At 41.9% G+C, this 25712-nt stretch overlaps 1 protein-coding gene across 1 annotated transcript in view; it reads right to left on the bottom strand.

Annotated features, from left to right (window-relative positions):
• The window catches only part of LOC106566949 (agrin), a 408999-nt gene extending 389874 nt beyond the window's left edge, over positions 1–19125 (bottom strand). Inside the window, exons 1-2 of the mRNA XM_045692759.1 lie at positions 18622–19125; positions 16514–16775 (exon numbers count right to left, since the gene is read on the bottom strand). Coding sequence (XP_045548715.1) covers positions 16514–16775; positions 18622–18810 — 451 coding nt within the window. The 5' untranslated portion in view covers positions 18811–19125. The remainder of the gene's footprint in view (positions 1–16513; positions 16776–18621) is intronic.
• Positions 19126–25712: the final 6587 nt, after the last annotated feature.

Raw genomic sequence — 25712 nt, 5'->3', positions numbered from 1 at the left:
ACCAACCCTTCAGTTTCATTCAAATAGAGGGTCAAAGAGGCTAGCTGTTGCCTCCACATAAGCCTTGCAACATGCCATTCTACTGCCAATGTTTGTCTACGGAGATTGCATGGCTGTGTGCCCAATTTTATACACCAGTCAGCAACGGGTGTGGCTGAAATAGCGAATCCACTCATTTGAAGGGCTGTCCACATACTTTTGTATATAGGCCCAGTGCTCGTTGTCTTCAGGGAACATTCCTTTGTCTGATCTTCCCCATTTTCGTTTTGCTCAACTTTTTGGTTTGCTTCCTGTCTAAGTTTGGTGTCGGTTTATCATTTGTTTGCCTCTTCTTGGGCACATTTAGTGGCGACTCATTGTGGGTGTCATAGGTCCCAGTTTTTGCTAGTAAACCTTCAGTGGACACCCCCATGAGTGTCTTTCAGAACCCCTCCTAAAACCCCACCTGTTTCATTTTGGTTGTTGTCAGTGACTCTGTTAGTTCCCCCTTCTGTTTGAGCGACATTTTTGGATCTTGCTGGGGAACGTAACACTGATCAACCATACTTGCATAAAAGTGAGAAGGGTGCAGCTGCAGCCCAGAATTCAGGGCGTTCCTGAATCTGCAGGAACCCCTCTTTAAAACACTGAAAAAAAATAGAAACGCAACATGCAACAATCTGAGTTACAGTTCATATAAGGAAATCAGTCAAATGAAATGAATTAATTAGGGCCTAATTTATGGATTTCTGGGAATACAGATATGCATCTGTTGGTCACAGATAACTTTAAAAAAAAAGGTAGGAGCATGGATCAGAAAACCAGTCAGTATCTGGTGTGACCACCATTTGCCTCATGCAGCGTCACAACTCCTTCACATAGTTGATCAGGGTGTTGATTGTGACCTGTGGAATGTTGTCCCAATCCTCTTCAATGGCTGTGTGATGTTTCTGGATATTGGCGGGAACTAGAACAGGCTGAAGTACAAGTCGATCCAGACTATGCTCAATGGGTGACATGTCTGGTGAGTATGCAGGCAATGGAAGAACTGGTATACCCCCACCATAACACACTGTTCACAACGTTGACATCAGCAAACCGCTCGCTCACACAACGCCATACACACTGTCTGCCATCTGCCTGGATTAATCCGTGAAGAGACACTTCTCCAGCATGCCAGTGGCCATCGAAGGTGAGCATTTGCCCACTGATGTTGGTTACGACGCCGAACTGCAGTCAGGTCAAGACCCTGGTGAGGACGACGAGCACGCAGATGAGCTTCCCCGAGGTGGTTTGACAGTTTGTGCAGAAATTGGTTCTTTGGTTGTGCAAACCCACAGTTTCATCAGCTGTCCAGGTGGCTGGTCTCAGAAGATCCCGAAAGTGAAGAAGCCATATGTGGTCGTCCTGGGCTGGCGTGGTTACACATGGTCTGTGGTTGTGAGGCCGATTGGACATACTGCCAAATTCTCTAAAACAGAGGCGGCTTATGGTAGAGAACTGAATAGTCAATTCTCAGGCAACAGCTCTGGTGGGCATTTCTGCAGTCAGCATGCCAATTGCACGCTCCTTCAAAACTTGAGACATCTGTGAAATTGTGTTGTATGACAAAACTGCACATTTTAGAGTGGCCTTTTATTGTCCCCAGCACAAGGTGCACCTGTGTAATGAGCATGCTGTTCAATCCGCTTCTTGATATGCCACACCTGGCAGACGAATGGATTATCTTGCCAAAGGACAAATGCTCACTAACAGGGATGTAAACACATTTGTGCAAAAACATTTGAGAGAAATATGTTTTTTGTGCATAGGGAACATTTCTGGGATGTTTGTTTTTCAGCTCATGAAACATGGGACCAACACTTACATGTTGCATTGATATTTTTTCTCAGTCTACTTCTATTGGTCCATTTTTTATCTATAAATCCAGTACATAGGGGCGCTCCAGTACAGTAGATGGCGGTAATGCACCATAACATTTGATGCCAACCCGCAGATAAACCCCACTGAAATAGAGGTGGAGGGGGCGACAACAGTAGCTAGCTATAGCTAGTACACACCAGTAGTGTTCTTCGCCCCAGCCTGTCGGGCACTATTTTCACACAGTTCTGTTAACCTCTTACATCTAGACGTTCCGCTAGCGGAACACCTGCTCCAATATCCAATGATAGGCGTGGCGCGAATTACAAATTCCTCAAAAATACAAAAACTTCAGTTTTTCAAACATATGACTATTTCACAGCATTTTAAAGACAAGACTCTCCTTTATCTAACCACACTGTCCGATTTCAAAAAGGCTTTACAGCGAAAGCAAAACATTAGATTATGTCAGCAGAGTACCAAGCCAGAAATAATCAGACACCCATTTTTCAAGCTACCATATAATGTCACAAAAACCCAGAAGACAGCTAAATGCAGCACTAACCTTTGATGATCTTCATCAGATGACACACCTAGGACATGATGTTATACAATACATGCATGTTTTGTTCAATCAAGTTCATATTTATATCAAAAAACAGCTTTTTACATTAGCATGTGACGTTCAGAACTAGCATACCCCCCGCAAACTTCCGGGGAATTTGCTAACAAATTACTCACGATAAACGTTCACAAAAAGCATAACAATTATTTTAAGAATTATAGATACAGAACTCCTCTATGCACTCGATATGTCCGATTTTAAAATAGCTTTTTGGTGAAAGCACATTTTGCAATATTCTAAGTACATAGCCCAGCCATCACGGGCTAGCTATTTAGACACCCGGCAAGTTTAGCCTTCACCAAAATCAGATTTACTATTGTAAAAGTTTGATTACCTTTTGTTGTCTTCGTCAGAATGCACTCCCAGGACTTCTACTTCAATAACAAATGTTGGTTTGGTCCAAAATAATCCATCGTTATATCCGAATAGCGGCGTTTTGTTCGTGCGTCCCAGACACTATCCGAAATGGTAAATCAGGGTCGTGCGCATGGCGCAATTCGTGACAAAAAAATTCGAAATATTCCATTACCGTACTTCGAAGCATGTCAACCGCTGTTTAAAATCAATTTTTATGCAATTTATCTCGTAAAAAAGCGATAATATTCCGACCGGGAATCTCCTTTTCGGCAAACAGAGGAAAAATCACAAAGACGGGGGCGGCCAGGTTACGCGCCTAAGTCCACAGTCCCTTGATCGGCCACTTGAGAAAGGCGATAATGTGTTTCAGCCTGGGGCTGGGATGACGACATTCTGTTTTTTCCGGGCCCTGAGCGCCTATGGAAAACGTAGGAAGTGTCACGTTAGAGCAGAGATCCTTTGTAAAAGATAGAGATGGCAAAGAAGTTCAAGAAATGGTCAGACAGGCCACTTCCTGTAAAGGAATCTCTCAGGTTTTGACCTGCCATTTGAGTTCTGTTATACTCACAGACACCATTCAAACAGTTTTAGAAAGTTTGGAGTGTTTTCTATCCAAAGCCAATAATTATATGCATATTCTAGTTACTGGGCAGGAGTAGTAACCAGATTAAAATCGGGTACGTTTTTTATCCAGCCGTGAAAATACTGCCCCCTAGCCATAACAGGTTAATGATGGCGAGGATAGGTGTTCATCAGGTGGGAGAAAAGGATACTGTGTGCTAGCTTAGCCAACTAGTCCTAAGGAAGACTTCGGTACACAGCAGCAGGTGGGAGGCGGGGGTGACACCGCTTGCTAGCTAACTAGAAAGCTAGTTCGCACACCATGTCGTTAGCACACGGTGTCGCCCCTGCATCCCGCCTGCTGTGTACCGGAGTCAATTTGCTGAGGCAATAGATAGAAACCGATTTAAGTTAAAGTTTTGGTGGCAATCAGCTTTGAAATCAGCATATCTTGCTTTGTGGTTTGCATATTATCACAGACAAAGTACCAGGGTAGTGAATTCCTGTAAGCTAACAAGAAAAATATGCCTACAAAGCTGGAAGCTACTGGTATCTTCTTGCATTATATTGTGTTCTAGCCTGTATTGACATTGTTTTGCAAGCAGTAATTAACAGTTTTACACTTTCTACATTCCGTGTCGCATTATTCAAGTGTGTTAACCTGTTAGGGCTAGGGGGCAGTATTGACACGGCTGGATAAAAAAACATACCCGATTTAATCTGGTTACCACTCCTACCCAGTAACTAGAATATGCATATACTTATTACATATGGATAGAAAACACCCTAAATTTTCTAAAACTGTTTGAATGGTGTCTGTGAGTATAACAGAACTCATTTGGCAGGCAAAACCCTGAGACATTTTCTGACAGGAAGTGGATACCTGATGTGTTGTATTACCTTTAAACCTATCCCATTGAAAAACACAGGGGCTGAGGAATATTTTGGCACTTCCTATTGCTTCCACTAGATGTCACCAGCCTTTACAAAGTGTTTTGAGTCTTCTGGAGGGAGATCTGACCGAACAAGAGCCATGGAACGATGATGGCCCATTAGACACCTGGCGCGCGAGTTCATGTTGGGTACCCTCGTTCCAATACGTTATAAAAGAGTATGCATTCGTCCACCTTGAATATTATTCATGTTCTGGTTAAAAAAGGCCCTAATGATTTATGCTATACAACGTTTGACATGTTTGAACGAACGTAAATATATTTTTCCCCTCGTTCATGACGAGAAGTCCGGCTGGCTTACATCATGTGCTAACGAGACGGAGATTTTTGGACATAAATGATGAGCTTTTTTGAACAAAACTACATTCGTTATGGACCTGTGATACCTGGAAGTGACATCTGATGAAGAGAATCAAAGGTAATGGATTATTTACATAGTATTTTTGATTTTAGATCTCCCCAACATGACGTCTAGTCTGTATCGCAACGCGTATTTTCTGGGCGCAGTGCTCAGATTATTGCAAAGTGTGATTTCCCAGTAAGGTTATTTTTAAATCTGGCAAGTTGATTGCGTTCAAGAGATGTAAATCTATAATTCTTTAAATGACAATATAATATTTTACCAATGTTTTCTAATTTTAATTATTTAATTTGTGACGCTGACTTGACTGCCGGTTATTGGAGGGAAACGATTTCCTCAACATCAATGCCATAGTAAAACGCTGTTTTTGGATATAAATATGAACTTGATAGAACTAAAAATGCATGCATTGTCTAACATAATGTCCTAGGAGTGTCATCTGATGGAGATTGTAAAAGGTTAGTGCATCATTTTAGCTGGTTTTATGGTTTTGGTGACCCTGTCTTTGAATTGACAAAACATTACACACAACTCTTGTAAATGTACTGTCCTAACATACTCTAAATTTATGCTTTCGCCGTAAAACCTTTTTGAAATCGTAAAACGTGGTTAGATTAAGGAGATGTTTATCTTTCAAAGGGTGTAAAATAGTTGTATGTTTGAAAAATTTGAATTTTGACATTTATTTGGATTCAAATTTGCCGCTCTTGAAATGCACCTGCTGTTGATGGAGTGCACCACGGGTGGCACGCTAGCGTCCCACCTAGCCCATAGAGGTTAAACCTGTTAGGGCTAGGGGGCAGTATTTGCACGGCCGGATAAAAAAACGTACCCGATTTAATCTGGTTACTACTCCTGCCCAGTAACTAGAATATGCATATAATTGTTTGATTTGGATAGAAAACACCCTAAAGATTCTAAAACTGTTTGAATGGTGTCTGTGAGTATAACAGAACTCATATGGCAGTCAAAACCCTGAGACAAATCCTGACAGGAAACTGAAATCTGATGTGTGGATATCACTTCAAACATTTGTCATTGAAACACACAGGGGCTTGTGATTCATTTAGCACTTCCTATGGCTTCCACTAGATGTCCCCAGTCTTTACAAAGTGGTTTGAGTCTCCTATCAAAATTGACTGAAAGAGAGGATGTTTACCTTGGTCACAGGGGATGGGCCATTACCATTGTGACGTCGGCGCCCATGGGTACTCTCCCTTTTCGAAACGTTTTGAAAGACAATGCAACTGTCCCAATGGAATATTATTGAAGCCCTGGTTGAAAAAGCCCCTAAAGATTTATGTTATACAACGTTTGACATGTTTGAACGAACTTAAATATATTTTTTTTGCTCATTCCTGACGACAAGTCAGACGCACACGGTACATTTTCACTAGCCTTCGGAGCGCGCTAACACTATTGGGACATAAATTATTAACTTTTTTGAACAAAACTACATTTGTTATGGACCTGGGATTCCTAGAAGTGCCTTCTGATAAAGATAATCAAAGGTAAGGGATTATTTACAATAGTATTTTTGATGGTTGATCGTTCCAAGATGGCTCCAACATTTATAGCCTAGACTTTTTTTCTGGGCATACCACGTCGTTTATTGCAAAGTGTGATTTCCCAGTAAAGTTATTTTTAAATCTGGCAAAGAGATGGCATTCAAGACATGTTAATCTATAAGTCTTTGAATGACAATATTACTTTTTTGACAATGTTTTCGAATAGTAATTTTGTAAATTGTAGCGCTGATCATTGGAAGCATTTGAGGGAAAAGATTTTCTGAACGTCATGCGCCGATGTAAAATGCTGTTTTTATATATAAATATGAACTTTATCGAACAAAAAATGCATGTGTTGTGTAACATGATGTCCTAGGAGTGTCATCTGATGAAAGTTGTCAAAGGTTAGTGCTGCATTTAGCTGTGTTTTGGGTATTTGTGATGCATGCTAGTTGCTTTGAAAATGGCTGTGTGATTATTTCTGGCTGGGTACTCTGCTGACATAATCTAATGTTTTGCTTTTGCTGTAAAGCCTTTTTGAAATCGGACAACGTGGTTCGATTCAGGAGAGGTGTATCTATAAAACGGTGTAAAATAGTCATATGTTTGAGAAATTGAAGTTATAGCATTTATGAGGTTTTGCATTTAGCGCGACGCGATTCCACTGGCTGTTGATTAGGGTGGGACGCAAGCGTCCGACTGGCCCAGACAGGTTAACCTCTGTGCAGCATGAGTGGGGAGCTAACATGATGCTGCCCAGACTTCCAGTGCAGGCTAAGTGGGGAGCTAACATGATGCTGCCCAGACTTCCAGTGCAGGCTAAGTGGGGAGCTAACATGATGTTGCCCAGACTTCCAGTGCAGGCTAAGTGGGGAGCTAACATGATGCTGCCCAGACTTCCAGTCCAGGCTAAGTGGGGAGCTAACATGATGCTGCCCAGACTTCCAGTGCAGGCTAAGTGGGGCGCTAACATGATGCTGTCCAGGCTTCTGGTGCAGGCTAAGTGGAGCAGGTATGGTGCTTTTGCGCTACAAGCGGAAATTGGCTGCACTGATAAGAGTTAATCCTTGAGACACATTTGACAGAAGTACTGAAAGTAACAAAAATTCGAAAACCACATTGTTTTCATGTTTTTATACCGTGCAACACTAGTCGTCACTATGACAATGAACACACCCTGAAAGCACTGAATGGTCTTGTGTTACCGCCTTACTAAAATAGTCTTCCAGAGTGCAGTAGGAGGCATTGAACACTTGATTGACAGATGTACTGTCGGATGACAAACGATACACTTTCCTCTAGTGTGGATGCTCGCAAATGTAGGTTTGAGTCCGGACTCACAATAAACTTATTTAAAACAACTGACACTATTACTGCAATACTGCCATCTGTAGGATGATAACGAGTGCTCGACTTTGTTAAGGATGCTCTTATGGAAAAGTGTTTGTTCACATTTGTAATTGGCTGATGCAGAACTTGTTCCAGGAAACAGTCCCTGTTATCTGATGAGGTTAACATGTGCCAGGTTATCTAATGGGACCAGCTACAATTTAGCATTATATCATGTGCAAATAAATTGATGACTTTAATTAGCTGATGTGCATTTTGAGACGGCGGAAATTGTTCACATTTTAACTGTTTGTAATGTTCTTACATATGGCCGCGTTGTTTAGAATTGTGGTGCAGTTTGTTTGACCTTCTGGTATGCAGCTCGACAGGCCTTGTTAATCAGACAGGAAATAAATTGCTAATATTTGCAGGCAGCTAATGAAAGACCAATTACATTTTCATTTTCTTCCTTAATCAAAGATAGAAGCCCATCTCCTACTGTAAATAACCTACACACTGTGTGTGTAGCCAGCCAGCCAGGTAGAAAAATGGCAGAAAAATAAAAAGACGGACATCAGAGTATTTTTCAATACACCAAAACGCATAGTAAGAACCCTAGTAGCCTAATATCTCAAAGACTAGTTGATAAAATGTTCATAAGAAAGAAATGAAATTCTAATGGAAATGTTTCACAATGACAGCAGAGTTGCGGACAGATATGCGGGGACAGACTGGCAGAGACAGGGAGTCTCAGGTAAGTTTGTTGAGTCTTTGTTTGGCAACATTATGAAAGGTTCTCAATTTTTTTGACTTGTAAAATAGGAACATAATTGGAAAATGCCATGGATACCCCCACTCTCAACTTAAACTGGTGACTGAACTAAGATTTGTTAAAGGCAATGGTATTGCTGTTGTGATTAGTTGTGTAGTTTTGGGTACCGGTAGTTAGGAGTACGGCAAACACCTTATTTCTTTGGTTCCTCAATATACATTTACCATATTCCAATGTAGGCTATGTGTTAAAGCACTACTTTTGGTGTCCCCCTCAGGAATTGCTCTTGAGAAAATTTCATGTAATTGTCCCCTCCAAAGTTGATATCAGATTTTCGCCAATGGGTACACCGCCGGCGGTAGGCAAGTCTATGATGAGTTCTTCCTTTGGGCTTCCCCACACTCCTGGAGTGAAACTAAAGCAACAAAATGAGAATGAGGGCTACAGTTCAACATGATCACACACCACATTAAGATGAGGTCTTCTGTCTGCTTTTTTATCATTTTTTGGAAACCAAGACTAAACGTGACGTACACACAGGTATCTCAAACACACACACAGCAGCAGAGATCAGATAACACTCGATATTGTTACAGAAACACACTACACAGGGAGAGAGCCACTGGAGAGGAGAGTTAGTAACCCCGGGAGGAGCAGTGGAGCATCTCGCTGGCTGGTCTTGGAAAGACTTCATTTCAGCGTGGATAATAAAGGGCCCAACACAAAGCAGGGGAGCTGCTGGCCCGATTCACTCTCAAATTCTCCCTACTGCACACCTCAGTTTCTCACTCGCTCTCCCTTTCCCTCTCTCAATTCTCGCTGCTGCACCTGTTTTTCTCTTGGTCAATTCACCCTCCATTTACACTGCCATTTCCCTCTCTCGTTTCTAATTGCACCCCTCGCTCTCCATTTCTTTCAAATTTCTCCCCGCTGCACCCCTCGTTCACTCTTGTTCCCCCTAATTTTCTAACCACCTCGTGTTTTCCCCACTCTTTTTTCCATATAAATCTCTATTTCTCGTTATTTCCCACACACTCCTCTGTACTTTGTACTACCCCTCTCATTTTTTATGTCACTCTCTCCCTCTGTTGCACCTACCCTCACTCCCTCTTCTTTCTGTCAAGTGCTGTGCATCAGTGGACAGTCTGTGTGACTGATGGAACCATGTTGACTGCAAACAGAACCCTGTTGCTCCATCTTCAAGTGATCAATGCTCTGTGTGCTACAAGTGGCTATGTTCTCATTCATCTTCAATGGGCTGTGCTTTACTTCCCAAGAACTACAGTCTATGCTATGACATATTTTAGAGATGAAAATGTCCTTTGTTAAAAGAGAACCAGTGTGTGTTTGTCACTGAGACGCCCTAAGTCAAATATCACTGTTTTCCTCTGAAAGCCATCACTTCCTTGCCATTATTGGCTAAAAACAACAGGATCGGCCACTACTGCAGCGAGCCAAATCTCTTGGCTCAGGGGGGGCAGTGGGTGGGCACACACACACACTGGATAAAGAGGGAGAGAGAGAGAAAGCAAGAGAGAGAAACATATGTAGGGAGGAACATTCCTGAGGCCTCAGAGAAAGCTGCTGTAACACCATAGATGGGTGTCATGTCAGGGCCTTGTCATCACACTCCCCCTATTAAGATATGATATCGCTGCACAGTGTGCACATACTGTGCTAGACATACACAAATGTGCTAGGTCAACACACACACTCTCGAGGGCAGCTCCATCGCAACTTACCTACACACGTCATGAGTAATCTCGTCAACGGGAGTACTTTATATGGATAGTAAGAATGACTTTTTACTCACCAATTAACACAGTGTGGTCAAACACTTAGTAACTTTGTTGTAGTCCCGATCTGGTTACCTATAAGTACAAACAGTTATGTTTTTGGGTTATTAGATATTTATTTCTGGATATCTTAGAAACTTCCCACGGTGCACTTGTGTCTGTTATCTCGTGAGAATTCATTAGCACGGCAGGCTCTGGTGCCTTCTTGCCGTGGGCTCAAAACAAAAGAGAAAATCATACCTGCTTGCTCACATTGTGTAGTACCTCGTCAGTTTTTGTAATCTCAACTTTTCTGCATGTTCTCTGTAAAGTAGGCTATGGGAGTTTTGCAACTTTTTCCACCTTGGCTTAGTGCTAGTGTGCTAGTTAACTGACATCTGGAATCGATCCATTTTGGATTTCTCTCGCTATATAGCTATTGGATTTCCCTGACTCTCCCTCGGCCCGGTGAAGCGTCTGCCTCACTTTGGTAGCTAACTCAGCCTGTACTCTTAAAAAGTTACCATCGGATGGGCCCCAGCCATAAATCTAAGTCTCATCTCTCTCTTTGCCTTTGATCTGTGGTTTAAGTTGTGTTTTGTTAGTTGTGTTCTAGCTGGTGTCTAGTAGTTGGGCTCTAGCTTGCAGACCATAACCATGGTGGTTGGCTAGGCTAATAGCTAGTTGGCTACACACAAACACCCCATAATGTCAAAGTGGAATTTTGTTATTCAATTTTTTTTAATACAAATTAATAAAGAATGAAAAGATGAAATGTCTTGAATCAATAAGTATTCAAACCATTTGTTATGGCAAGCCTAAGTAAGTACAGGAGTAAAATAAGTACATGAGTATTTGCTTCACAATAACTTGCATGGACATAAAAATGTGCATGGAATCTGTGTGCAATAATGGTGGTTAACATGATATTTGAATGATTACCCCATCTATGTACCACACACACAACAGATAAAAGGTCCCTCAGTGAATTCTAAATACAGATTCAACCACAAAGACCAGGGAGGTTTTCCAATGCTTCACAAAGAAGGGCACCTATTGGTAGATGGGTGGGGGCAAAAGTATACTATAAAATATTCCTTCAATGATGGTTTGGATGGTGTATCAATACACCCAGTCACAACAAAGATACAGGCGTCCTTCCTAACTCAGTTGCCGGAGAGGAAGGAAAACGGTTACAGAGTGTAATGTCTGTGAGAGGACAAAACTGAGGAGGGAACAACAACATTGTAGTTACTCCATGATACTAACCTAAATGACAGAGTGAAAAGGAAGCCTGTATAGAATCAAAAAAATATTCCAAAACATGCATCCTGTTTGCAATAAAGGAACTAAAGGAAAACTGCAAAAAATGTGGCATAGAAATGTACTTTATGTCCTGAATACAAAGCGTTATGTTTGGGTCAAATCCAATCCAACACATCACTGAGTACCACTTCATATTTTCAAGCATGGTGGTGGCTGCATCATGTTATGGGTATGCTTGTCATTAGCAAGCACTAGGTTGTTTCTTTTTAGAGCTAAGCACAGGCAAAATCCTAGAGGAAAACCTGGTTCAGTCTGCTTTCCAACAGACACTTGGAGACATTTAACTTGACACAAAAAAGACAATTAAATCAATTTTAATCCCACTTTGTAATATAACAAAATGTTTAAGTTTACATTATAGGCAATAGGCTGGCCAGTCATGTCCTCCATATTACAGCACAACCCGGAGAAATATATTTTCCGACATGGAAGTCTGATCGGTTATATGCAATAACTAGAAAAATAGAAAAGTTAGGTGTAACCTTGCATTGGGACTTCTGATGGGTATACTAAATAAAATATGTTAGATGTGGTTAGGTTTATACTACCTACCTTTTAACAATCGTTAGCTACAAAGTCACACACACATCTCCTTGTGATAGAACATCAGAAATAGGGAGATATAAAAGTAGGCCTATCCCATTCATTTTTGAGCATGCACGGCTCGGGTCTGGAGGTTGCACCTGGTTAATAGGCTGGCAGCTGTACGGCCCAGACTCCAGCCTAATTACAGGTGGACAAAGCAAGGCCTCTGATGGGCTCTGATACAGAGGAGTCAGAGTGTGGGAAAAAGCAAGCGTTCCCTTCTACGCCCAGATCTCCAGGAACAGATGGGATGGAGATGAGGGTAGATGGGTAGTTGCTAGAGCTCTAAAGAAAGCCTGGAGAACAGACAGATGGATGGGCTGCGAGGTGGATAGACACATGGACAGGCAAGAAGAGATACACACAGAAATACAGTATTATGTGACAGACAGGCAGACATGCAGGCAATGAGTTCGACAGAAAGAGGGGTGATGACAGGGGGACAGCTAGGGAAGAGCCTTCCTTCCCACGAAGCAGGAGCCCCAAAGACCTGATATCAGAGAGAGGGTCCTGGGGCCTCATTTATAATCGTTGGGGAAATTTCACACAACATTTCTGAAGTAATTTCTGGAAAAAAAAGTCTGCGAACTAGGGGTGTAACCGTACATGAACCAGGCTCGGTAATGGGACCTTGGTTCAGTCTGCACACCCAAATGAATACAAATATACAGTATATACACACAAAATAAAAACACTAGACCTATAGGCTATGCCTACGCTGCATTGTAGGCCTATGCCTCGAGTAAATCTGACCTGAAAAAATATTTCAGGCTATTCCATTAAAACAACTAGAACCTATGCAGACATTGTAATAAAAATTCAAATCTTAATTGCCGCATTTCAAACGGTTCTTTTGTGAGACGCAGCTGGGAACTAGTTACATATGATGGTGAGTGGTGGGTATGATAAACCAGAATTAGAGGATCCTCCATCGTTTAAATATGCATCTTGGGAACATTTTGACTTCCATGTAGATTACAATGGCGATCGACAGAGTTGTGGATAAAACGTTAACAGTATGTCGTTCAACGAAAATAGCCTACGCAGCTGCCAACACCTCAAATACGTTGATACATTTACAACGACATCAACCCAGTAGACATGAGCAAGAAGGAAATGCAAAGAAACATCACATTGTCTCCCCTCTGCATTCAAGCACCGGGTCAAGGAAAGAGTGATAGGTAGGCTATGTTCATATTTTTTACAGTCTTTGGTGGATATGAGCCAGTTTTGGTGGATATGAGCCAGTCTTTGGTGGATATGAGCCAGTCTTTGGTGGATATGAGCCAGTCTTTGGTGGATATGAGCCAGTCTTTGGTGGATATGAGCCAGTCTTTGGTGGATATGAGCCAGCTTTGTGGATATGAGCCAGTTTACGCTGTTCTGTGAAGGGAGTAGTACACAGCGTAGTACGAGATCTTCAGTTTCTTGGCAGTTTCTCGCATGTAATAGCCTTCATTTCTCAGAACAAGAATAGACTGATGAGTTTCAGAAGAAAAGTCTTTGTTTCTGGCCATTTTGAGCCTGTAATCGAACCCACAAATGCTGATGCTCCAGATACTCAACTAGTCTAAAGAAGACCAGTTGTATTGCTTCTTTAACCAGCACAACAGCTTTCAGCTGTGCTAACATAATTGCAAAAGGGTTTTCTAATAATCAGTTAGCTAATCCAAGTTTATCATTTTTTAAGGCTAACACAACGTGCCATTGGAACACAGGAGTGATGGTTGTTGATAATGGGCCTCTGTACGCCTATGTAGATATTCCATTCAAAATCTGCCGTTTCAAGCTACAATAGTCATTTACAATATTAACAATGTCTACACTGTATTTCTGATCATTTTGATATTTTAAAAATTGACAAAAAAAAGTGCTTTTCTTTCAAAATCAAGGACATTTCTAAGTGACCCAAAACTTTTGAACGATAGTGTACATTCTGCCCTTTTTTCTTAATTCAGTCTCTAAATTGCCTTTGAGGGCCCAGTAAACAGAGATAACACGTTGGGAGCGGGTCAAATATGGAGCTGTGTTTGTAATAGCGCCGGGTGTTTACAGAGGTCTTGTAAACACTCCTTTTGGGGGGTGGGGTGGTGGTGGCTGCTGTTAGTGAGATAAAAGCATTTCTTGAGTGATCCCATGCAAGGTTTTGGAGTGGCCCATACTGCGGCACTAAAGCGCTGTGGAGCGAGTGCGAAACATGATGCCTCCAGGCATCTAGCTACACCATGGAGCTTTAGGAGCACTTCCCGACCATGAGATGCCAAGCAAAACATACATCCTCAGCATTCCAAGTCAACACTAGAACAAAGAATTTCCTCACCGTCTCTTCCTCGCTCTTTCCACTTAATTCGCACTCATCCTCTCTCCCCGTCCCCATGCATGTTACACAAAGACTCTTTCCTCCCCACCTAGCTCCGCCAGGCATTCCTGGGTCTCTCCTAGCCGTGGAAATGTCAAGAATGGGAAGAAAGAGGATACACTGAGCGCAGCGGCAGGTAGAGCCTTGTCCGACTGTACTAACATCCCCAGTCTTCTCGATGGGTGGTTGGCTGCTCACAGAGGATGGGATCCAAATTGACTATCTTAATTAAAAACGTTGCAACTTTGAAGCCTCGGAGCTCATTCTTCAGAGGAATGCCAACAAATCACCTGGCTGAAAGGGGTCCCCCCCCCAAAAAAAATCTGGATTTGTATCTAACCACGAGAGGCCCGGATAAGTACTATGCCCCACAAGCAAGTCAGTGCACTGCAATAAGTGTACAGTAATGCAATATATTACAATTTCAAATACATTGCAAGTTAACTTGAATAAAGCTTCAAAAGTTTCATAAGGTTTCATTGAAACAGGACACGAAAGCATATGTCCCGTGTGGCTCAGTTGGTAGAGCATGGTGTTTGCAATGCCAGGGTTGTGGGTTCGATTCCCACGGGGGACCAGTATGGGAAAAAATGTATGAAATGTATGCATTCACTACTGTAAGTCGCTCTGGATAAGAGCATCTGCTAAATGACTAAAATGTAAACGTGTTCTCTCTTCACTAGTGCACACTTTTTTTTGCAGTAGCACACATAACACTATGCCCTCTAGCCGGTTATGTGAAATATTGGGCTCCTCTGGCCATGCTAAGAACCTCTTCAAACACAAGGCACCCACAACAACAAAAAGGACACATTCTAGATCTATATAGTAGTTGCTAGAGCAAAGAAACTCCCCTCTCCGCAACAAGGCAAAAAAGAAAAATCTAAAAAATACAAAAATAAATAAAAGGATAGCAGTACAGTGTTTCTTGCTTAGATAGACAAGCAAATTAATTTGTGTGTGCCAAACTCAACCAAACACTATAAGCAAGCTGTGACCATTGGAATCACCTGCTACCACGAATGTGTCATGCACCGACAATTTTCCTTGGTATTTGAGGCCTTCTTATGAAGGCCGCGGAGTCTTACCTTGACCAGCATTGTCAAGCACCAGCTGAACAGCAACAAGCCATGCTTGATGGCACAGAGGTCAGAGAGGGGCATAGTCACGGACTCATTAGTCACCGGTATGGGTCTTCTTATAGTGGCTGACAAATGGGTTCTCTACAAAAAAATACCAAGAAGAGGCAAACCTTTTCAATTAACTCTTATTGCAGTGGGGACGTTTTCGGTATCTACAGCTGCGGCTGGCAAAAATGTATTATTTGTGTCCTTTTTTTCTCCCAAACTCAGGAAGCTCCTCGAAAACTATGTTCTCAAGTGCAGACAAGTCTGATCTATTCATTCGTTCTCCACTTCAGTTTCCACCTGCTCCCGACTCTGCCTCTGTTTAGATAAAATGAGAAAGGCTGTCTCTTTATGGCACCAAGGCTTTGCCACTAACAGTGGTGTGAACATAACGGTCAACTGCTAAAAGAGTGTGAGAAATGTCATCAACGGTAAATAACTCAACGCTCCGGGTTATATGTAAAAAGACTTAAGGAGCTCCCGACTACATAAAACGTCCCACTGACAAGGGTCAAAGGTTAGGGGTCAAGCCTCAGGGAGGTCATTTACTGTCTCTGAAGGTGTTCATCAAAGGGGACACTGTCTACCTCCTTGAGGGCTGACAGACCAGAGAAGGGCCGCACCACATTCACCATGACAACCAACATGCTTAGATGACTCAGGTGTCCCAATTTGTCTGAGTACTGGGAAACAGAGTTATGGGTGTAACCCTACAGCTATGACATTTCAGACACCACCTACTTGTGATGCATGAGAGCAGGGATTGTGATGCCTAGCTTTACAATGTGACTGCCCAATACAACTGTCAGAATAACCTTCAAATAATCACAAACTAGCAGGTGGCCACTCCTGAAACACTTGTATTTCAATTTCCATGAAATTGACTCTTCTCAGGCTAATGTGTGGAGGTTTAGCAACAACACATTCAGTTCACCTGGCTGGCACTTGCAGCCATATTAGATGGGACACTTAGAGATGGGGTGTCTATTCCATACAGTCCTGTTGAGACAGAGGAGTCAACAAAATGGCAGCTTACCGTCCACACAGTTCTCCACCTCCTCCAGGTTACGCAGGGTAATCCTCATCAGGCTGGAGTTGAGCATCAGCTCATTCTTGTGCGTTGGCCACATGAACTCCGGAGCCAGGTTGACAAAGAAAATGCGCGTGTCGCCAGTGGCAACCTGGTTGTCGCAGACCTCAGGGTCCCCAAAGCCACCAATCATCACCTTGTTGCCACCGTCCAAAAGAACCTCTCCATTGACCATGGTCTTTCCTTTCAGGTACCGCCATACCCTCACCTTTACCAAGGCCATGGAGAAAGACAGTGGGGGTTTAGCTCTTTATTGAGGCTGTAACTTTAACAATAGACTGAACAAGATGACATCATGAACAGGATATGATGTCTGCAAGTGGAAAGTTGTCATATGGTTTATGATGTCATTTTGCAGTCTAACTTTAAGCAAACATTTAATAGCAAAAGTATTTTGCAATCATTTTAGTCAAACAAATAGATTTCAGCCAGGACTCCAGGACTAATCTAAGGTATTGCAGGGACTTATTCTCCAAAGCACTTACTGTAATACAAATTTAAAAAGGGCCAAATTGTATACATCAAAGAGTAACAGGGTTGAATTATTACTTACTTTCCTGGACTACATCTCCTAAACCATAACCTTATTTCCAACAGAAGACTTTGCATATTCATTGGTAGGTTTTCCTTTCACTTTATGGGCTGGTCCTGATCCCAAAATGGGACAACTTATCTACATCCCAAATCATGAGCCAAGGAACCATAGACCAAACAGCAGGTTGCACAGCTGGAAGAGCCCCGACTGCCACTGCTTTTTTAAATTTATTTTTTACAATGAATGACCAAAGGAATTTCTCAATGATAGACAATGCGGAGGGGTTTGTGGCATAGTGTTTATTGCAGGATTGGCTTCTGTGAGGACTACGGTCATGGATTTCACAGGTGTATGAATATGCTACTGTATATCGCTCAAAATTAGGCTACATTAGAATAACTTGTTTGCAGCCCTTCTAATCTTAATGCAGCACATCAAGCTTTTCCCGCACCCATTTGAATATGTATTTATCTATCTGTTAACAGTACACATTACTACATGATTTTGCAACCAAGGCATCAGAATCTCTGGTGCAACCTACTGCCATTGTGCCCTAGAGCAAGGCCCTTTAACCCATAACCTGCTGCAGTGGCATATCTTTGTGGCTGACCCCGTGCTGCTTCCAGCCTCTCGTCTGTGGTGTCTGCTGAGTTAGGGATAACACAAGATCGCAAAATATTCATTGTGTATTTTTATCTTTATCCTACTAGTATAATGGTTTGTCATGTTTGCAAAAAAAAGGTTGTTTATTGCTTCCAGAGAGATGCATACCGTTTTCAACATACCACAAAATGGACCACTGACTATACAAATGGATGCAGTTTGCAGGAGGTCGGTCAAGGGCACTGGCAGGTGGTTCACAGCATGTTTGAGATGATTAGGTGGCAGTACGTCCAGTAGCTATATAATTGATGGTTAGATGGTAAAAACTTTAAGGAACACGTAAGATATGGTTCTTTAGTGTTGTGCTCTGTGACAAGGTAATTGTCAAATACTACCTCATGCCTATAAATAAAGAAAGTCTTCTGGATAACCGCAAATGTAACGCTGTATAGCTAATTCAAGCATTTAAAATCATTAGAGCTCAATTGACCTTCCCTTTGAATACAACTCTTTGTGTTCCCTATGTATGTATAAAAGGGTTTATTATCCTAAAATACGTAATAAAACTCGTTTGTTAAAAAGGGGCGATATTGTTACTTATTTGTTCAACTATTGCCTTTATGTGAAGCTTTGCGAATGTACGAGTAGGCCTACTAAAACCGATACACTGATTCGAATGACCACAATCGAACAAAATCTTCTAAATGACATTGGAAGAAAAGTGGGCTGGTATTGGCTATGATTTGACAGGTGCCCCTTTGGAGTTACATGTAAGCCTACCCTACTTAAAACAAACATGTGATACGTTGTAACGTTTTCAACAAGACTATGTTACTCTGTAACCAACGGTTAAAGATTCAGCAACAACCTCATTCAACATAAATCTATCAACTCGCGCTAGGACAGTCAGACTTACCTTGCAAGTGTATGTGTTGTGCACTGGGTCCATGTTCATGATTTCTTCAACGGTGCCAGTCAAAACTACATTCGCGTCCTCTTCCCTTTTCTCCAAATCTTTCTCCGGGCAACTTTCATGACCCCGTTGACAGAAAACCGCGACTATCATCAATGCCCACCCGTACAAGTGAGTTTGTTGTGAACCCATGGTCACGAAAACGGATAACAAAAAGTTGCGTACGAAATTAAATCTCTGCGACGCAAAGTAGCCTATAAATTGATGTTGCAACAATAGCCTACTCGCTATTTCGGTTTGAATAATCCTTCTATTTTCCCTACTGACCACGAAGCTCCCAATTTCAGCCAGAAGTCATACATCTACTGCGTGTGCGAGCCAAGCTGCCTGGTTGAAAGCCGGCTGGGAGAGAGAACGGTAGGATTCTCTCTCGAGGAATGCGCTATACTTCACCCTCTCGACTCTTTCACAATCACCTTTCTGGTTTGCATGCAGTCTGAATTGCTGATACGACTGGTGAAGGGGACCTTCGTTTTCAGGAAAGCTGCCGAAAGTGGTGTAAAACGCCACCCTTCGGAGAAATGATGCGTCCAATAGAACAAGTGTAGAACCAAAAAGGAATTGCACTGTGACATTGAAGTAGTCTATGCCTATGTTGTTTAATTATAGCCATAGCCTAATCTAAACTATAAAATAAAGAAATAGTAAAAAAAAAAAAACATTTAGAAACAGTCCAGAACTGGCAATAAAGTAGACCTTTCCTAAGCAATCATATTATGGATCTTTTTAAACATCTGTAAATGCTACCATTATGTCCCTTTTGTTAGGAATGGGTCACAGTGTACATTTCCACGCTTCACAAATTGTCATTTTAAATAGCCTACCTGTTAATCTATACGAGGAAAATGTCAGGTTTACGATGCGCTCTCGAAAATAGGGTATTTGTAGAGATTGGTTAATGGTTTACCTCGTATTTCTGGTGCCCTTCCACGTTTTGTGTAAATCTTGAAAGTAGGCCTAGCCTATTCACAATTAATATGTCAACATCAGGAACGAACAGAACGCACCATGATAGGCCTATAGTTTGATTGTACCCTTCTTTGCCATAACAAAACACAATTTTGCACTAGGCCTACTAATTTAGCACCTTAATAAACCCTTGGGCCTACCCGTTGCTGGCTTTTTCTGAATGCCTATTATCCATCCCAATCCAAGGAGCATTCTGAAAAGTGAGTGCAAGCAGTGTTTGCTGTTTTATTTAATTACATATCTATGACAATGGCAACATCCCAATTCTGCACCCAATCTACTTTGCTGTAACTCAATGGATAAAACCAAGAACTCCCTTTTAGTTCATTCTCATGTTGGCAAAGTGACTCCTTTTGCAGCTAGATAAGGATACTTTCATTTGCACGCCACAAGAGCTGCATGCCTTAATTGACATCCTGGAAGCAGTTGTTGGGGGTTAACTGCCTTGTTCAAGGGTAGAACGGCATATTTTCCCCTTTGCCAGCTCAGGGATTCGAACCATCAACCTTTCGGTTACCCGTCCCAACTCTTAACTGCTAGGCTACCTGCCGCAGGTCCAAAAACAATGGGATTTTCTTAAACTCTACGGGATTAGGTAGACTCAACAGCATAGAACTATTTTAATACAAAAAGTCTGTTTTTCAGAATTGTCAGTGGACAAACAGGTCCCGGGGCTATTGAACTTCCCGCGTTGAACTTCAGCGCTCACTTTTTCAAAATGTATCTATTCGGATTTTGGCTATTTGATAGGATTAAATGCATAGAAATTAAATGATTAGAACAGACGAATCATTGACTTGAAAGGGGCTCCCGTTGTATTAATTTTACTTGTATGCATGTTATCCTATCCAGTGTTGCCAACTCCTCAGTAAGGAAAGTAGCTATTGGCTGTCCTAAAAGTCGCTAAATGACGTCATCCCCTAATTTGCATAATTGGCCACGTGCATGTTATTGTGATGGACGCTGTAGGAGAGAGGAATGACGTTGTGGGAGAGACAAAAAGTGAGTAAAAAACACCCTAAATATGTTTATAACTACAAATGAGCAAGCTGCAGAGTGGTACACAGTGAATAACAACCAGATATTTGAGACCATACTCCTCCTACAGCACTTTATGGACCCCATTGTTAATCCCCGTCATAACAGAGGCATTGTCAGTCCCTATCCCCAGGAGTTTCTCTTTTTTAAGACAACACTTCTCGAGGAAAGCCACAACAGCACAGGTTATAGAGTTGGCATCTCCTCCCTCCAACTCAACAAGCCCCAGAAATGTTGATACAATTGTCTGCTTGGTGTCACTAAAGTACCTTATCACAACCCCCAGGTACTTAGAAACACTTACATCCGTGGACTCATCGAGGAGGAGGCTGAAACGCTGGTCACCCACATCTGCGACCAACTTTTTCAGAAAATATGGTGCTAGAACACCATTAATCATTTCTGTGCACTTTGTCCTGTGCATTTTGAAGTGGGTAGCAGCAGTGGAGTCTGAGAAAGCAGCTCTACATGCTTCTCCAATGTGATCACATGCCAGCATGGAACAGTGTTCAGCGATAGCTAAGGTGGCCTCAGCCTTTTTTGCAGAGTAATTTTTTTTTACCATAAATGGCAGCTTGTTTTGGGTGGAAATGTTATAAGGCTTTGCCTTTCGAGTATGTTTTTGAGTTGTCATGTGTTTTTTTACATCACTAAGTTTGGCGTAGAAATCAGCCTTACAATACAGGCAGTATGCCCGTGTATCATCTCCAATAAACGGCTTCAACCAGCCTTTGAATTCAGGGTTTGATTCACACTCCTTTCTGTATTTTTGAGTGTACAGTTTACACTGAGACATGATGAGCTAGCCAGCTAGATGTTTCGCTTATGTCACAGAGAGGCACACACACAGTGGACAAGGTGAGTAAGTGACAGGCTGTGTGAGTCAAATGTAGTGATTTATTTTTGTGCATTGATTTATTTTAGACAAAGAACATTTTGCATTTACATCCCGCCCTGAATGTAAGCCAGGGTGGGATCAGCCAGCGGCGGCTTTCCACATGCGCGATTCATTTGCAGTCTGGACGCGGAGGGGTGAACATCTCCTGCTCTGACTGCAGTGCGAGGACTGGGTCGCCTGTGAGTGCTTTGGGATGGGGTGGGGCCCACGGCAGCACCCGCTGCTCGTTGAGAAGAGTAAGAACGATACGTGCTTTCACGTCCAGAGTCTCCAAAAGTTCTCATTAACACCAGAAAAAGTCGCTAGATTTGTCGCTAGTCAATTATTTTTTTCAATTATTTTTTTATTTTTAAAAAATGTGTCGCTAGAGGGGTCTGAATACTCGCTAAATATAGTGACAAAGTCACCAAGTTGGCAACACTGATCCTATCTGATAGATGAAAAACTGAGCACAGGTAATCATCACCAGCTGCAGCCATGCGTGTGACCTGAATTGCACACCAATGATCAAAAAGTACAACTGTATGCCAACACGGGGCAGCCTGCACATAGATTGATGAAAAGATAACTAATATGGAATTGAATTAATGTCATTTTATAGTGCTTTTTTTTATTTTCACATTTGCAAAATAGAAGGTAGACAGCAGAGGACAATGTTCCTGAATAACCTCTGGAAAAAGTCTCTGATAGTTATAACTACAGCCAGGGTTTTTCCTGGTCAGGCCACATGGTTAGGAAAACCTTTTGCCCTTATACGTTTTCTAACACTTACAGCACAATGGGAAAACTAATGTCCAAATGTTATGAGCAGAGTTAGAAACTTGGCTGTCAGAAGTATTACAATGTAAATGTACTTTTAATCCACCTGTCTGTATATTTCAAGATATGGCATATGAGGGTGCAGTGAGATACCCAATGGGTTGGACGATACTTTTCTCGTCAATCATCTTGAAAAAACGTATACTTAACTGAAAATCAACCATTGTTAACACAATGGAAAGGTCAAATGCTTTACTATCTAAATATTGAAAGTGCATGGGAGAAGGAGAGCCTCAAACTGCACCATTTGGTTTCTATGTGGCGTAGAGAGATGCTGGCCCTGGAGATGTGAGCAGGTGGGTCTTGGCAGCAGTGATCTTGTGGATGTTTGTGTGCATCTGTAAGTTGTCTTTTGTATATGTATGTTTTATATGTTAAAAAAGGAAAACTACAGCCCACCATAACAAAGATACTGGAGTGACCTACACTGTCAGCAGGAATGTCTGTAGCCAAACATTGAACATCTATTAAGGCTGAAAACTTTTTTCAAATCACATGAAGAATCACGTTTTCTCTACCACCAATTGTCTTTTGACAGCACTCCTTGTCCCACAAATATTTCAACACAAACACCCCAGAAAGTAAATAGGCTTTAACAAGAAGTCAACTCAGGGAATACATTTTCATAGCCCCTTTTGTAGCTGGTCTCTCTTTGCTCCCATGTCAGTTTTTATGAGTGTGTTTCTTTGTAGACTGACTGCACTCAGCATTGGCTGAATACAAAGTGAAGACGTAGTGAGTTGGCACATTGCAATGCAGTGGTGTGATATGTGTTGTTCGAATTGCTCTTTAGCAATACCTCTAGAATAAAGCAAAACAACACACATACATCTGACAGTATTTATGTGTATGTATTATTATTTCTCCCTTTGAAACATCTTGTGAGTGATGACTTTACACATGGGGAAGTTTTAACAGATTCAACTATGGGTCTTCTGGAAACAAAGACTTGATGTGATATTAACTGACGAAAGGTATGCAAAGGCCTATATAAAAGTAGGCTCTCAGCTGTTATTTAACAGGAGTGATTTTGGTTTATTCCTGTATGTCATCACCATATTGTCATTCAGTGAAATTGTAAGGAGTGCGCAGAGAGTCAGGAAGCAAGTTCAGGGAGTGAGTGTTTTAATAAATAAACAAAACAATGAACACAAACAACGCACCGGCATGAAACAGAGTCAATAACACCTGAGGAAAGAACCAAGGGGAGTGACAGATATAGGGAAGGTAATCAAGGAGGTGATGGAGTCCAGGTGAGTGTCATGAAACAGAGTCAATAACACCTGAGGAAAGAACCAAGGGGAGTGACGGATATAGGGAAGATAATCAAGGAGGTGATGGAGTCCAGGTGAGTGTCATGAAACACATGAAACAGAGTCAATAACACCTGAGGAAAGAACCAAGGGGAGTGACAGATATAGGCAAGGTAATCAAGGAGGTGATAGAGTCCAGGTGAGGGTCATGATGCCCAGGCGCGTGAGACGATGGTGACAGGTGTGCGGGATAATCAACAGCCTGATGACCTAGAGGCCTGAGAGGGAGTATACGTGACAGAAATGTTGACGGTATATGAGTGGTGAAAAGTCCATTTGCTTGGTGCTCTACATACAGTAACATGTAAGTGATATCCTCACTGTGCAGGTCACAGATAACGCACAATGCCACCGTGGTTATATGGTGTATTTGGAAAGTATTCTGACCTCTTGACTTTTTCCACATCTTGTTACATTACAGCCTTATTCTAAAATGGAATACATTTTATTTTTTATACACACAATACCAAAATAAACAACTGAAATATTACATTTACATAAGTATTCAGACCATTTACTCAGTACTTTGTTGAAGCACCTTTGGTATCGACTACAGCCTTGAGTCTTCTTGGGTATGACGCTACAAGCTTGGCACAGCTATTTCCAGGACTCTCCAGAGATGTTCGATTGGGTTCAAGTCCGGGCTCTGACTGGGCCACTCAAGGACATTCAGAGACTTGTCCCGAAGCCACCCCTGCGTTGTCTTGGCTGTGTGCTTAGGGTCATTGTCCTGTTTGGAAGGTGAACCTTCGCCACTCAGTCCTGAGTGGTTTGGAGCAGATTTTCATCAAGGATCTGTACTTTGCTCCGTTCGTCTTTCCCTCGATCCTGACTAGTCTCCCAGTTACTGCCGCTGAAAAACATCCCCACAGCATGATGCTGCCACCACTATGCTTCACCGTAGGGATGGTGCCAGGTTTCCTTCAGATGTGATGCTTGACATTCAGGCCAAACAGTTCAAATTGGTTTCATCACACCAGAGAATTTTGTTTTTCATGGTCTGAGAGTCCTTTAGGTGCCTTTTGGCAAACTCCAAGCGGGCTGTCGTGCCTTTTACTGAGGAGTGACTTCCGTCTGGCCACTTTACCATAAAGACCTGATTGGTGGAGTGCTGCAGAGCTGGTTGTCCTTCTGGAAGGTTCTCCCATCTCCACAGAGGAACTTTGGAGCTCTGTCAGAGTGACCATCGGGTTCTTGGTCACTTCCCTGACCAAGGCCCTTCTCCCCCGATTGCTCAGTTTGGCCGGGCAGCCAGCTCTAGGAAGAGTCTTGGTGGTTTCAAACTTCTTCCATTTAAGAATGATGAAGGCCACTGTGTTCTTGTGGACATTCAATGCTGCAGAAATTTTTTGGTACCCTTCCACAGATCTTTGCCCCGACACCATCCTGTCTCGGAGCTTTACGGACAATTGCTTCAACCTAATGGTTTGGTTTTTGCTCTGACATGCACTGTTAACCTTATATAGACAGGTGTGTGCCTTTCCAAATCATGGAAACATAATGCACCTGAGCTCAATTTCGAGTCCCATGGCAAAGAGTATGAATACTTATGTAAATAAGATATTTTATTTTTTTGTTTTAATACATTTGCATACATTTCTAAAAACCTGTTTTCGCTTTGTCATTATGGGGTATTGTGTGTAGCTCGATGAGGGAAAAAATTATTTAAACAATGTAGAATAAGGCTGTAACGTAACAAAATGTGGAAAAAGTCAAAGGGCCTGAATACTTTCCGATTGTACTGTATGTCCTTACATTCGGTTTCGTTGTTCTATAAAATGTATTATATGGAAACAGGATGCGCCTGAGCTCAATTTCGAGTCTCATAGCAAAGGGTCTTAATACTTATGTAAATAAGGTATTTTGTTTTTTTATTTTGAAAACATTTAAAAAAAAATCTAAACTGTTTTCACTTCGTCATTATTGAGTATTGTGTGAAGATTGATGAGGTCAATTTTTTTTTAATCCAATGTAGAATAAGGCTAGGGGTCTGAATA

This window comes from Salmo salar, chromosome ssa13 (assembly GCF_905237065.1).
Source record: "Salmo salar chromosome ssa13, Ssal_v3.1, whole genome shotgun sequence".
Taxonomy (NCBI): domain Eukaryota; kingdom Metazoa; phylum Chordata; class Actinopteri; order Salmoniformes; family Salmonidae; genus Salmo; species Salmo salar.
This window is presented reverse-complemented; position numbering and strand designations above follow the sequence as displayed.